The sequence below is a fragment of the Astatotilapia calliptera genome, chromosome 3 (genome assembly GCF_964374335.1).
Source record: "Astatotilapia calliptera chromosome 3, fAstCal68.1, whole genome shotgun sequence".
NCBI classification, from domain to species: domain Eukaryota; kingdom Metazoa; phylum Chordata; class Actinopteri; order Cichliformes; family Cichlidae; genus Astatotilapia; species Astatotilapia calliptera.
The window spans coordinates 37,623,480-37,637,582 of NC_137424.1; the positions used below are offsets into that span (position 1 = coordinate 37,623,480).

At 42.6% G+C, this 14,103-nt stretch overlaps 1 protein-coding gene across 20 annotated transcripts in view; it reads left to right on the forward strand.

The window, feature by feature from the left end:
- The window catches only part of LOC113018655 (adhesion G protein-coupled receptor L3), a 272,591-nt gene that overhangs the window by 145,157 nt on the left and 113,331 nt on the right, over window positions 1-14,103 (forward strand). For 14 of the 20 annotated variants that reach the window (XM_026161922.2, XM_080290287.1, XM_080290288.1 and 11 more), the window contains one exon: window positions 13,261-13,275. The exons of the other annotated variants lie outside the window; for them this stretch is intronic. In XM_026161922.2, the coding sequence (XP_026017707.2) occupies window positions 13,261-13,275 (15 nt within the window). The remainder of the gene's footprint in view (window positions 1-13,260; window positions 13,276-14,103) is intronic. 20 annotated transcript variants of the gene reach the window in all.

Consider the following 14,103-nt stretch of genomic DNA (forward strand, 5'->3'; position numbering starts at 1 on the left):
AAAAGCACAATAGATTTAAGTGGTTTGTGTGTTAATTGGAAATGAGGTATGGATAGAGACATGGCAGCTCAATTGTGGATCGGCTTTTAACACAAGTCTCCTTACAGAGTTCCTGAGACTGACTGAAGGATTTGAGTGTTTAATAAGAGGAGCAGCCACCCATGACTCCAACTCTTCTTTCTCTGTATTCCACTGACAAGCTCTCCCTCTCAATCCTAATACTCTTTTTTTTTTTTTTTTACCCTCACTTTCTCTAACATTTCGTCCTTTAAGTCCTCTCGCTGGCCTCCCCCACCCCTCCCACTCTATCTCCCTTTATTTGCCACCTCTGTTCCCTCACTCCAGAGTCTCATCTGCCCCTTCTCTTCTCCCCGACCACCTTCGCTGACAGCTTTTATCTGTTTTCTGCTTGAGGAGCTTCTTTTTCTTTCTTTTTCCTTTTAGGACAAATTACCGCCGTCCTCTCCACATCTCTATAAGCCGGCGAGATTGTGCGATTGGATCCGCTGTCAATAACAGCGGAGGGCTGTGCCAAATCGATGGACACATGTTGCAGATACAATATTGATTTTATTAATTTGCGATTCGACCCGCTCCATCAGTTGTAATGGAAGAAATGTTAGAACAATTACCGTTGTGGGTGCCAGTGTTTGCCCGTGCTGGCGCTGTGGCACGCGCGGCGCGATCCGTCATGTTTTCATTTGAGCTGCTGTCTGGATAATTATTCGATATGAGCTGCGAGTTTCTTGGATGAGGAAATGCCACCGCGTTGAACGATGAGGGTGGGAAAGCAGCGCCGACATAAAGGTGAAACAATAAAAAAGGAATTTATACATTTTGCATTTGAAACATTAAGCTCTTACTAAATAAAGCTTAATAGCATGCGCTTGTATTTACCTCAGGAATTCATCAGAGTCCTGTGAACATGACTAATTTTTAATCTGCCCGACGACTCTTTCTTTTTGCAACACAGCAGATTGCACACGCCCCTCTGTGCAGTTCACATATTAGCAAGGCCGACTTCGGGCACAAGTGACACGCTGACCCTTTATGATGACTCATAAACACGAGCGCGCTCTTATGGCTGACATCTGTCTCCGCCCCGCCCTCTCACCTTGACTTTCCGCAGCCAAGCGGAGAGATGCAAGCGTATTCTCATCGTGCCTTATTACAGCCTTCTTTCCTCGCTCGCTCCGTCTTTCTCTCGGTGTAACTTCCACTTTAACAACTCCTCCCGAAGGCCGAGCTCATGAGAGGTCAACACAACTGCGTCTCCCTCCTACACACCCACCGCTCCTTCCTCGGCTGTAATGAAGCGCTTAGATCTCCTCAGCAGGCCCGTCATCTTCCCCGTCATCTTCCCCATCTTGTCGCACAAGATTCCGACCTGTGTTGCAGTGCTCTGCCGTTGACAGCCTGTGGTTGTCTTCCTTGTCCTCCTCCCCTCACGTCGACCGCAATCTTTTGGTAATTACATGTATCTTTCTGTGCACTTTCGATGATCCAGGCAGGCGATCATGTCCCTTACCCTCCCACCACCTGCCCCCCACACACACAAACACAAAAAAGATGAAGTAGTGGATATGAGGGAAATGTATTTGCGCTGTTCACTTTGCAAAACTTACACTTCACTGTGCTCGGCAGACGAGCTGAAACGGAAAGGCAGAAGACAAGAAGAGAGTGGAAGAACAAAGGAGGAAAAACCTGCTGGCAGTCTGTTGCTATACATAAGCCACTGGTTCCCCCCACTGTTTGCAGCTAATAAGGACAGTGTAAAATCCTGCCTTTCACAGTGGGATCCAGCTCAGCCCTGTCAGATACGGCTCACTCTTTGGAAGCTAAGCCAGGACATACGATCATGGAATCGATTGCCTCGTTTGATTGGGGCCGCAGTAATCCCGGAGCTCACGCCTCGTAAAGTTGCGGTGTAATTTCTCATATTTATTCATCCATTCGCTTTTTGTTTTTTTCTCGTTTCAAACTTGCCTAATTGGTTTTTAATTCTTTTCGCCAGTGATAACAACACACCTAACAGGTTCTGGGGGCCCGTAATTGAATAATGGTGTAGATTGTTTTGGCAGGTTTTACCCAGCACCTGCTACCAGTCTCTATCCTTCACTGTTGGCAGGTTAAACTGTGAAATCGATGCTGTACACATGGCTCTCGCTTACACTGCAGCCTGGTTATAATGCGCGCGATTTGCAGAGTCTGTAACGCAGCGGTTACACCTAAAGTAAACACCACCTGTGTGACCAGGAGTCTGCGTCTCAACAGGGTGCGCGGCTCGCTGCTGTGAACTCATGTAAGGATTTTGGATCATTAATAACAGAAATGGTGATGTCGAGGCACAAATCTGATTTGATTTAGTTGCTCGCGCTCGGCGTTCCTACACCGTCAGCGCTCTCCCTTACGAGCACCCAGTCAGCTCTCTTTCCCTCGGATAATCTCGCAGCAACATTTAAGCTTCTTGAAGAGTAGATCGCCCCATTAGATGCTATCTGTAAATCTACTTAGCAGATTGTACGGAAGTTCAGTGGCGTTTCGCCCTTGAGCTCTCTAGTCCACGTTCATAAGGTCCTGCGTGGGAGTCAGTACTGTGACAGCAGATACATCACCAAACCACACCCTCTTCACTCCCAGCTGAAATGCCAGCGAGCATTAGACTGCTTGTTCAGACACCTTCTTTTTTTAATCTTACCACCTGGGCGAACAGCTCCACTTCCTCCCATGTGTGAAGGGGCCCTGTAATGTCATCTCATCACTCAGAGATGGCTGACCACTCCCCAGCCCACGCGGTATGCTTTGACGACTGTGACTTCCTGCCACATATCTCACACTCCAGATTCACACTGGTGCAGTGGCCTGAATTCGCACTGATTGGTCAGAAACTTCTTGCTATTTTTTTTTTGGGGGGGGGGGGCCCTTTATCGAATCCATCCAATTAGGGTGTTCATGCTGGCTTCCTGTCACACTGTTGCAGTTTAGTGGGACACAAAGACATAGTTGATATTAATGGAAACATAGTAGCATTTTGTTGTTGCGACTATTCAAAATGCCTGGTGTGAAAAAGAGAAATGAGATATCATTCAACCAACTATGTGCTGGTTTGCAGGCAATACATAGAAAAGTTCTTGTTTTATTTTGTTTTAAAATGGATCAATTGTTAAATCAATCTACTGTCCACAGACTAGAAAACTAAATAAATGTCATATAAAAAAAAATCCATAAATTCAGCTCTGAATAATCCATGAATGAAACTCAGGGTAAAACCCTTCAGAGGAGTAAAACTGGAGAGTGTGATGGATGAATGTGCAACTCAAGTAGAGATTTCTGTCTCAGTTTGTGAAAATAAGCTTCCTAAAGGATGCATTTTAAAGTTCCACACAGTTTGAAAGTAATATTAACAATGAAAAGAAAATACAAGCTCATATGAATATATATTTGAGGTATAAAGAAAGTACAGCCTCGTGCAAGTTCAAGCCCTCATGTACCGGGACATTTAAAACTCATCTGGTACTTTGCAGATGTAGCTAGACCACATTATGGCTCACTCTTCTTCACAATGCTCCTTCAGTTCATTTGAGGTTTGCAGGGATTTATTTGTACACAGCTGTCTTAACGTTCCACCGCAGCATTTCAGGCAGTATGAAGCTTTCTGGACTCCTGTTGGAGATTTGCTGCTATGCTTGGGATCATTGTCCTGTTGCATGAGTCAGTTTTAGCCAAAGTTGACTTCACGCTCTCTGAATGCTTTGGTATACAGAGTTTATAGTTAATGTTTATGGACTTTGAGGTGTCCAGGTCCTGTGGCTTGAAAGCCAACCAAAATCATCACCCCTCCACCACCATGACTAATGGTTGGTTTGAGATGTTTGTGCTGATGTGCTGTGTTGGCACATGGTCAGTCATCTCACCTTTGGTCTCATCTGTCCAACAACCATTGTTCCAGAAGTCTTGGCCTTATAACACACTTTAATGTCTTTCATCCTTGGCATTGAGTTAACACACATCTGAATGTTCCAGAGCAGTAAACTGCCACAACCTATGCTTTTATAGAGGTGCTAACACTTGCTGATGATCAGTTAATCGAGTGGATTGACTAGCAGCACTTGGCTACTATTTACCCTCTTAGCCCTTTAAAACCGGTCGGAGCAGGCACGCTCCGTTTTGCGTAACTATTTTTAAATCCCTGTAGAACCGGAACCACGTGAGCTAGCACAATAATTTTTTTTGCATATGAAACCAGAGGAGTTGTACTTACATCTTATGCCATTAGCTTGCCCTAGGTCATGGTTTCCTTCCACATATAGCTTTGCAAAAATTGCATAAAAAGCACTTGCAGCAGCAAAAACATAATATTCCAGAAACACACTTTGCCGATCCGATCAGCTGTTTGTAACACTTCCTACGTCCATCAGCGCGAACTATCGCATGTCCGCCATGACCTGCCCGAAACCGGAAGTGACGTCATTTTGCGGAAAATGTAGTTTTTTACCTTCGGGGCCTTATAAGCCTATACTGGTGTTTTTAAAAGTCATGTTTGACTTTATGCTTTTCTGAATAGTTTCTGGGATGCTTAGAACTCAAATTGCACTGCTGAAAATAGTTTATTTTGATGCACATGATGTTTTTTTGCAAATTTGGATTGTAATATTTATTTTCGTTTTTCCTGCAGTATATAAAAATTGGTGTATCTCAAAAACAAAACTATGAAGACACTCAAAATAAATTTCCTGTTGTTGCAAACTCTTTTGTGCAACTTTTTTGTATTTACTGTTTTGAGGGATAAACCTCTTAAATTTCTCTAACTAGAAATATATGAAAACAAAAACGATTTTCTATTTTTTTGTACTTTATTGCACTTTTTTGTAATTTATGTAGTTACTATGGACTTAATGCTTACATATTATTAATATTTGGGCTATAATGGTTGTATTAATGTATAGTAACTTGAAATGCTCCCACAAATGGCCCTACAGCATGTAAAAATATAAAGTAAGCTCTGGCGGACTTGGTTCTATGGTAGGTCTTAAAGGGTTAATTCCCACAGTATTCCTATGGAACTAGTAAAGAGGACTTTATAATTTCCACGTTTGTGAGTCTGCTAGTGTCCCTGTGACGTAAATTTCAGGCAGTGGACTTCAAGCAAACTATAAAGAAGTAGAACAGGAAGGACTACAGCACTCAGCCGTTCATGTCGGTGTCTGCAACTGAGAATAATCTAGTCTTAATAAATCCTTAATGTGAACTTTTTACCATGACTGTAGATATTACAGTGAAACTGAAATCTTGTGTTTATATAGCCAGGTACTCTGACTAAAAACATTTTTACTATTAAGCAAATGCACATGTACAGAAAATGAAATTGATAGCCACTAATTTTAAAACAGAGTTTGCCTGATTGCCACGGTGGTTAAAAGGTAAACATAAAATAGAAAATGGCATTTCTAGGGGTGGGATTATCCCCTGGAAAAAAAAAATGATGTTCCCAGTTGAGAGGCGATATAATTGCACAGGGAAGCGGTGATTACCGGTGTGGATAAATGGCCGTGTTAAAGGGGTGAATCTGGACATGTGGAAGCTGTTTCCCCCCACTAATAGCTGAATAAGCTGCTGTAATCTATCAGGTTCCTGTGCTGTAGCAGCTGCTGTTTTTGCTCAGTGACATACATACAGCATCATCGTTGCCTTTCTTTTTTATGTTGTTTAAAAAAAAATAATGCACAATCGCCGAAAGAGCTGCAGAAATGTTCATAAACACCCATTTATGTAACACAAGCAAAGCTTTTATCTCAGTGTTAACCCACCCACTGCACACAGCCCCACACAAACACTCACTCGCGCACATGTGTCTGAAGAGATGCTGGGGTGCCAAGTGTCGAGGATACATTACTAATTAGAGATCGGTCTCTTCAGGGGGTCTCTCCTTTTTAATGATCACCCTACTAATCAAAGCTTTTTTTGTTTTCCCCCTTCTTTGTTCGCTGGTGCTCCTCTGCGTCCAGCCGCACACCAGACTAAACACTACAGTTATTTTTGCCTCTCCTCCACAATCTCCCCCACCGCCCCCACCTCCACCCCGCTGTTCTCCTCCATAATTTCAAGGTCCTTGAAAATCAAGACGTATTTTAGGAGGTGCAATTAGGTTATTTCTGCTCCAGTTGCTGCTATGTTCCATAAAAATGTATTTAATTTTGTTTTGCTGAGCATTCCCTTGTTTTTATTTTTTTAAATTTTTTCTCCCTCCGTTGGTCGGTCTCACGTTGATAGCAGATTGGATGAGCGCCAAGTCCTTGCACCTGTCCCTCAAAGAGAGACAGACACGCGCACAGACAGAAGAAGACGCGCGCGCGCACAGCATCCTGCGTTGTCAAGGTTATAGGACGGCATAGCTGCTTCCCAGTAGGAGGCAGGCAGAAAGCGATGGAGACAGAAAGGAGACGCTAGGGAGGAGATTGAATAAGTACCAGAAGGAAGCACAAAGAGAGCAGACAAGTGGTTGAAAGGAAAAAAAAAAGAGGGCTGTTGAGAAATGGAACCTGTAATGATAGTATGGGAGACTCATGAGCGTCAGGCGAGGGAAGGGATAGGGAAAAAATGAGAGAGATGAAGAGAGAATTCAGAGAAAGAGAGATGGCCGCCTGCGTGTCCTCCCCCATCCTTAGGCACATGCTATTCAAAGCCCTGTAATTTGTGTCATTAATTAAAAAGCTGATGGGATGGAGTTGAGGGTTTTGCTCTCTGCAACTCCCTGCTTGAGACAGTGGGGTGGGGGGACGGGAGTGTGTCAGGGTGGGGTGTTTGGGGGGGCCGTATTGCAAAAAATATTGCTGCCATTCTGCCATGAATCTCTATTAGTGGCTAATGATACCATTCTGATACCTCTCAACCATTAGTGTGGAATTGGGAAGCATTAATTATTCAAATGAAAATCCATACAGCTGCCGCTCACATGACAGCGTGTATGCGCTCGCAGCGGCTAAAGATCCCCATTGTTAGCTGCTCGCCGTTTGCAGGACGTGGGCTGTGAGAGGTCTGCACAGCAACCTGTCAGGTGGAAATTATACTTGAAATCTTGTGGGGGGGAAAAATGAAGTAAGGACTGTGTTACACAGAGGCTTTAAAATTGAATTTTATAGGGTATGGTATTGCTGAGCGGCGGGGTGCATATAATCATATTATCTAAACTGTCAAAACTGAAATATGTATATGCACACAAGCAAAAACCTTATTGCGTTTCCTTTAAGTTTTTCATTGTTACGAACAGCTGCTGCCCTCATTTGTAGCCAATGGGGGATTTAGGGGGTGGAGGGGAGGTTGTTAGCAAAATGGCCAACCACGGCGGTGTCTGCGGTGCTTTCTGCATTAGCATGCATGCTCTGCAAAGTGACTTCATCGTCGTGATTAGATGATCAAGTTTGCCTTTTGCTTTCCTGTAATGTTATGAAAATATATTCAGTGCGCCCTGTGCAAAAAACAAACCTTAGATCCAGCCACCGCTACATCAGAACATTTTAGGGGAGGCATGGCTACAGCTACACTTTCTGGTCTAAATGTATGGTTTAGCCCTTTGATAGACTGGCAACCAGTCTGGGGTCTACCTCGCCTTGTGACCTGTGACCGCTGACTCCGCATTGGGTAAGCGGAAGAAAGTTAATGGGTGGATGTTTGACTTAACCTAGTGGCAGAGCAGTGACTGATTAACCTTAAACATTGACCTGCGCTGACTGCACAATGTTCAGCTGTTAGTTACATAACTCAAGGTGAAGTTTATATATTTATAACAGCTAGTGCCCGGTAACGTGCATCTTTTTAAGCCGTACATAGGTTTCCGGTTTGTTTCAGCCATCTTGCTAATGTTTCTGCTTGTTTTTGTCTTCTTCACAGCACAATAGCTAATTTTTTGCATGTAGCGTGCTCACGGTCCACTGGGTAATTGTTTCCGATGTTCCCAGATTAGTGAGTCAACTGGTTATCTAACCCTGGACCAGTCCCTAGATAAATCAGGTTGTGGAAGTGAGCGGGAGCATTGAGGTGTGTTAAAGCTAGGCATTGCAACCTCAAACTGCTCCACCCATGCTTCTCTGTGGCTAAAAGATTATCCTGCTTGCACCGGGCTGCCTCCAGGTATGCCAGCATGTAGCTGTTTGAGGCAACGTGTTACATTTTAAAAAAAAATGTATCTCAGATAAAGTTTTATCTGTTGGCAAACCCATGCCAACAGATGATGTTTTTTTCTGGATTTTTGGTTGATTAAAATTAAACTACCATAAAAAGTGAGCACAATTACAAATTCAGCAGCGGATCAAATTATTATCTCCCCAACTGTAAGCATATAAATGACATTCAATGCTCAGCGGATTGCAGGTTTCCCCAACCTTTATAAACAGTACGTTTGTACAATAACTGAAACTAGCATCACTGAAGGAACAGCGGGCTGGGAGGTCAATTCCTTGATCACTGTTCATAGGATTGGGGAAACCTGCAGTCAGCTGAGACTGAAGAAATCACTTGGATGAGTGACGAAACGTTTCTCCCACAAAACGCTACGTTTATATGAACAGAATCGACTTTGAGGGATTTACTCACCTGGATGATTGAGCGTGCATCAAGACGACATTTAAATTAGTTTAATAAAACAGATGAAAAACACAAAGGGAGACAAGCTTCTAGGACGCCCATATTTAAACAACTAACTTAGCAGCATTTAAAAAAAAAAAAAGCTTTGGTCCCTATAGGTAGTTCCCCCCCTTCATAACAGCTGGATGGCGGTGGAGTTTTTTCAAATAACTCGTCAGTTTTGATAGTGTTAAGGCTTAAATTTACGTCCGTGGCCACCTGATTGACTGGTGTGCTGACTGCTGGGCTTCACCTCCTCTAATTCCAGTCTCTGAACTCGCCCTCTCAGCTGCCTTTGCTGTGTCGGGGACTAATCTGACAAATGACATGGCACGCTGTGTGGCATAGACCATCCAAGAAGTTTGGGCTTCTGTTTTGGTGACAGGCATAATGGTGTTTTCTTAGTCTGCTACCTAGCACAGTTTGCTGCTGCTTGCTAATCAAGGTAGCTGGCTGAAAGCTGAGCAGTCCAGCATGGTACAGATGGTAACTTCTGGCTGTAAAAAGACCTACAAAAGTTCGACCAGCAAAATGCAGAGTAAAGGCTACAGTTAAAAGCTTAATTTTTAAGCCATAATAAAACCAGATATTATAGTGAATAATACTGACACATAGCGCTGTATATAACTCACGAATAGCCCTCCGAAGCCATCGGGACAAGGCTCCATCAAATGTTTCAAATATAGGGTACAGGCAAAGGATCATTTATATTTTGTCGAGTCAATGAATATGATGCTCGAGGGCCTCTTTTATGCGACGGCTCCGCGCCGGGTTCGCGTTTCATCTGGAAGGACCCTTGTGTTTTTTGATAGTTTTTTTGATAGTTTCTCAGACGTGAAAGTGGGGACAGAGGAAAAAAGGCGAGGAGAAGGGAGAGAGAAAAGAAAGAGATGAGAGAGCTAAGTGCTTTTTAGTGACTCAGTGACAGCCGTGACCAAAATCGTATTAAGGTCACAATGGGGGTGGTGCGGTGGAGTAAAGAAGCTTTTCAAATGAATCAATTCTCCATCTCTGCTTTTCCCCGCTGCTTCTCTTGCGTGTGTGTGACTGAGTTTGTCCAAGGCGCATATCGCAGGTGTATATCTCAGTCTGTACTGTCTACGGCGAAACATGAGTCGGTTCAAGCGTTCTGATGGGTGACCTTGTTGCATCTGGCGGTGTCGTCCGGTCGAGCGAAAGGGCCGCCGTGCTGGACTTCGCCCAGGGAGCGGTGTATTTCCTTGTCAGGGATTTCATCCACATCCTTTACTCCCTCCTCACGCCGTCTCCCCCGATGATTGCGTTGTATACCGCTTCTCACATCCCCGCCACTAATGCCTTTTTCTTTAGATCATTACCCTCCTCTCGCCTCGGCGCTGTTAGCAATCGCTCAATCAGAAACGCCGGCCTCCCCGCGGTCCCCGTTGTGTGGCCATTGCTCACAGGAGGTGAGGAGGCTTTGATCAGGTAGCGTTTGGCTGTTTACTTTGATTTGATCTATGGGGTCCGCATGCTGTTCAGAGTTATTGGCAAATTTGGGGTGTCGGTAACAGCGATTCACATGCAGCCCGAAGCAATGGTTGCTCGCGCTTGGTATGGACTTGTTGTGTTGCAGTGACAGCTGGAGTGTTTTCTGTTAATGAGGTGCTGTGCTGTACCAGTTTATGATCTGACAAACACAGACGACTTGTTCAAGCCTCTCCCCTCCCCGTTGTTTTCCTCTCCTTCGTGCTCTTTCCGTCCTCGTTCTCGCTCCTTTTCGTTGGCTCAGTGCCTTCATTAATATTGTTCTCCTCTAATAACTTTCCCATCTTTCAAACTTTACCCCACCTGCCCCCTGCCCACTGACCTCCATACCTCACTCTGTTGCACTCTCCATTTGGAGGAGAGGACTCTTGTAAGCCCTAGTAACAGAGGTTAATCCTCTCTTATTAGAACCGGGATTACTGAAGGGGAAGGGACAGGAGCAGGCGCACGGGGTGGATGCTAACGCCAAATACGAATGAAGGAGACTGACAAAACGCCATGTCTGACATAAAAGGCTTGTTCACTTCACGGAAAAAAAGAATTATATATAGAGTTAAGATGTAATAGGCTCAGTAGTTTGTTTTCAGCAGGCTTTCGGCGTGCCTGTTTAGATGTAGACTGCAAACAGCTCTTACTTTTCCCTTACTTGCAGGAGTCATGTTTAAAAAAATAGGTCACTCAAGCTCCCACTTGAATACGAGATGCTACATAAATTTACTTTAAATTTGAAATGAGCTACTTAACGTTTGAATTGAGTAACAGAAGTAGATCAGTGAGAAACATATTTTCTTGCCTGAAGTCACCGTGATGAAGCTGAACTCAGAAGTACATGGAGTTATTATTCACAGTGGATAATGCTAATGCGAGAGAGATCTCTTGGAGTGAATTAATCACTTGATTCTGCTGATCTGCTTAGCTCTTCTGTGTGATTTAGCATCTCTTAGCTAGCAGGTTTTTAATTTTATTATTTAAATCGTTTATTTTTATATTTTTTGGGTAGATAGAAAGGCTGAGAATACTAAATTTGAACATGCTAGGTGACCACCAGTGTTGGGTAAAACAGGCTACAATGAGCTACAATCAGATGACATTTTACAGCAGCACAGGCATGTTTCTTTCTTCACACTTGCACTACATCACCTGATTTCAGTTTTAAAGGGCATCGTTTTAAATTTTTAATGGCACAAAAGAACAAGGGTGTGACAGTAAATGCAAACTGCGTCCAAGACAGACACAGTTGCTTTACACTGCTAACATAACTTCAATTCTCTGCAAAGATCTCTGCAGATAGCATGCTAACACAAAGCTAGCCAAACACCCAGAATGATGTTAAAGCTGAAAGTATGCTGACCCCAGACCAGCCGCCTGAGGCTGATCTTCAAAACAGGCAGTGGTCAGCATTAGTATTGTAGCCTCCATTTCTACAGTAGAATTTCAGTGGATTGATTTTGTTCTCAGCTTTGCATTAAAAGAAAGACTGTATATACGTCCTCATTAGGATAGGGATTTATGCTAATGAGACTCTAGTTGTAGGGTTTTATTATTAACTGATAATCAGGCCATTTACAGAGTAATGCAAAAGTAATGCAGCAGGTTGTGCGTTACTTACTCCAGAGAGTAATTAAGTAACATAAGCACTTTTTTAGAGTAACGAGTAGCGCTGTAACACATTATTCCTTTACTTAGTCATCTAACTACTACCTCAACACTAATGACCACTAATAAAACTCAAGTTTAATACTAACGTTGCTCTCTGTCTGCCGTGCAAATGGTAACGTGTTTGGAAATATGTCAATGTTTCAAGTGTGTGTCAATAAGAATGTGTTTATGCAGATTTAAATCTCGATCTCAGTCCAAGTGAAATCAATATCCAGCAAGTCATCCATTATAATAATCTAATAACAGTCGCACCAGTCAATTTAGAATGATTTACATCATCTGCTGCATCCCATTGAATAAGGGGAGGTATCGTATACGGTAATCATCATCATTGTCATCAGTCTGTTCAGGTTATGAGTGTCTGATTATTAGTTTAGGAGCTAAATCAATGTGTGGTGTTTTGCAGTGGCTGAATTGTTGGACAGATTATTTTCTCTTTTCGCTTGAACAAACTTGAAAATGGTTAAAACATTTCTGAAGAATTCAGAAGTTTCTAATTATCATAACATTTTAAAAAGTCTACAATATGTAAACATTTTATATGACTGGAGAAAATTCAGTTGCATTTTATATAGTGCCAAAATACAGAAATCAAAGCTAAGAGAAGCTACTTAAGTTAAACAGAAATGCTGCACATTGTGCTGTATATGGAGAATTAGGTCAATTTAAGTAGATTAACATGGGTGAATGTTGGATTATTGGTTTTTAGTGTAGATTACTTAATGGAAATAAGAATAAATTTTCCTTTCTTGTGGTTTATTTCTAAAAACAAGTGTTTTCAAGTCACAGCGGATAGTTATACGTTATATTATTATTAATATTATTATTATTATTATTATTATTACAGGATTTTCATATTTATGCTGAAAAACTGTCATGGTGAATGAGAGGTGTATATGTGCAGGTAAATACGGGTATATATGGTTGATTTGTTGATAGTTGATGACGATGATGATGTGAAGTGAATGACCCTTTGCCTTGATTGTACTCCGGGAAGGGTTCTAGCCTAGGTCAGCATAACTAAGGGAGGGTCGGGGTCACCTGATCCTGCTCTAACTATAAGCTTTAAACAGAAGCATTAAGCTTAAACCTGCCATCTATAAATGACAATATGTTGAAATGTTTTTTAAGCCTTTTCTAAAAGCCCTGCCTCGTCTCATACATTCCCATCCCCACAGCGATGTCTCTGTTTTTTTGTTGCCGTGCAGGCGTCAGTGCAAAAGCCCAGAGCATGTTCTACAACAATTTCAGAGTTGATTAATCTGTCTTTTTCCAGCAGGCTCATATGAGGCGCAACGCTGTCTGCTTTCTAAAAAAACCAAAAAAAACAACTGACAATCAAATTTTGTGTGTCCCTCTGTTACTAACCCATGTTTCTCTTGGAGTGTCTGGAAAATAAAGACAGTGATCATGATGTTAACCTGTTCTTTGTATTTTTTCTTTCTTTCTCTCTCCCCTTCATGCCTAAAAAAATAGAAGTGGAACAAAAAGGTAACTAAATACCAACAACTTTTCTTTGTCTTTGTCACCTTGCATTTCCATTTGGGCACGCGCTTGCTATTTTCCGGTGACGGGCCGCTACGGCAACTTTTCGTAGGACCATTGTGTTGTTCGCTACTGTGGCTCAACATGCATTTCATGGGGAATATCTGGTTTTTCCATGAAACACCGTTAGGGAATTTCATGTACAGCAGCGTCCAAAATATTAATTAACCTTCCGACCCCGTGCCTTCACTTCTTGTTCATCAGCAGTATCAACCACACGGGTTCTGATATCCAAGCCATCGCAAACCTCCTCGCTGCTGAAATCTCATAACCCCGGCGTGTTTTTATTCCCTGTAATAACTGAAAATTCTTCCAGCTCTGCGTTATCAGCTGCATAATATTAAAGCAGAGGGCTATACAGGTTGATCAATAGCTTGTCCAGTAAGCTGTCAGCATTTTTCATTATAGCTCTAACATGATGATGACTATAACCTTCAGGGACTAAAAAGAGTCAATACTAGGGATAAATCATAGCAGCTGTATTCTTACCTTATCAGCACTGTATGATGCTGCAAAACATATGCTAAAGCTACACTTGTGCCCCAGGAGCTTTGCACCGTGTTTGTAGTCTTACCTTTTAACACGACCTGGAGAATTTGTTCGTTGTCAGATGTTAACAATAAAGATGTATCGAAGCCAAACCGCAGAAATGGAATGAGTTTGGCTTTGATACCTGCGCCGCATTATCTTTTTGCACGATGCCATAAATATAAAGCCGGGTTCGAGTTAAAGATGGGATTGAAATCATTAAACGAGTCGAGAGCTCTGCTGAAG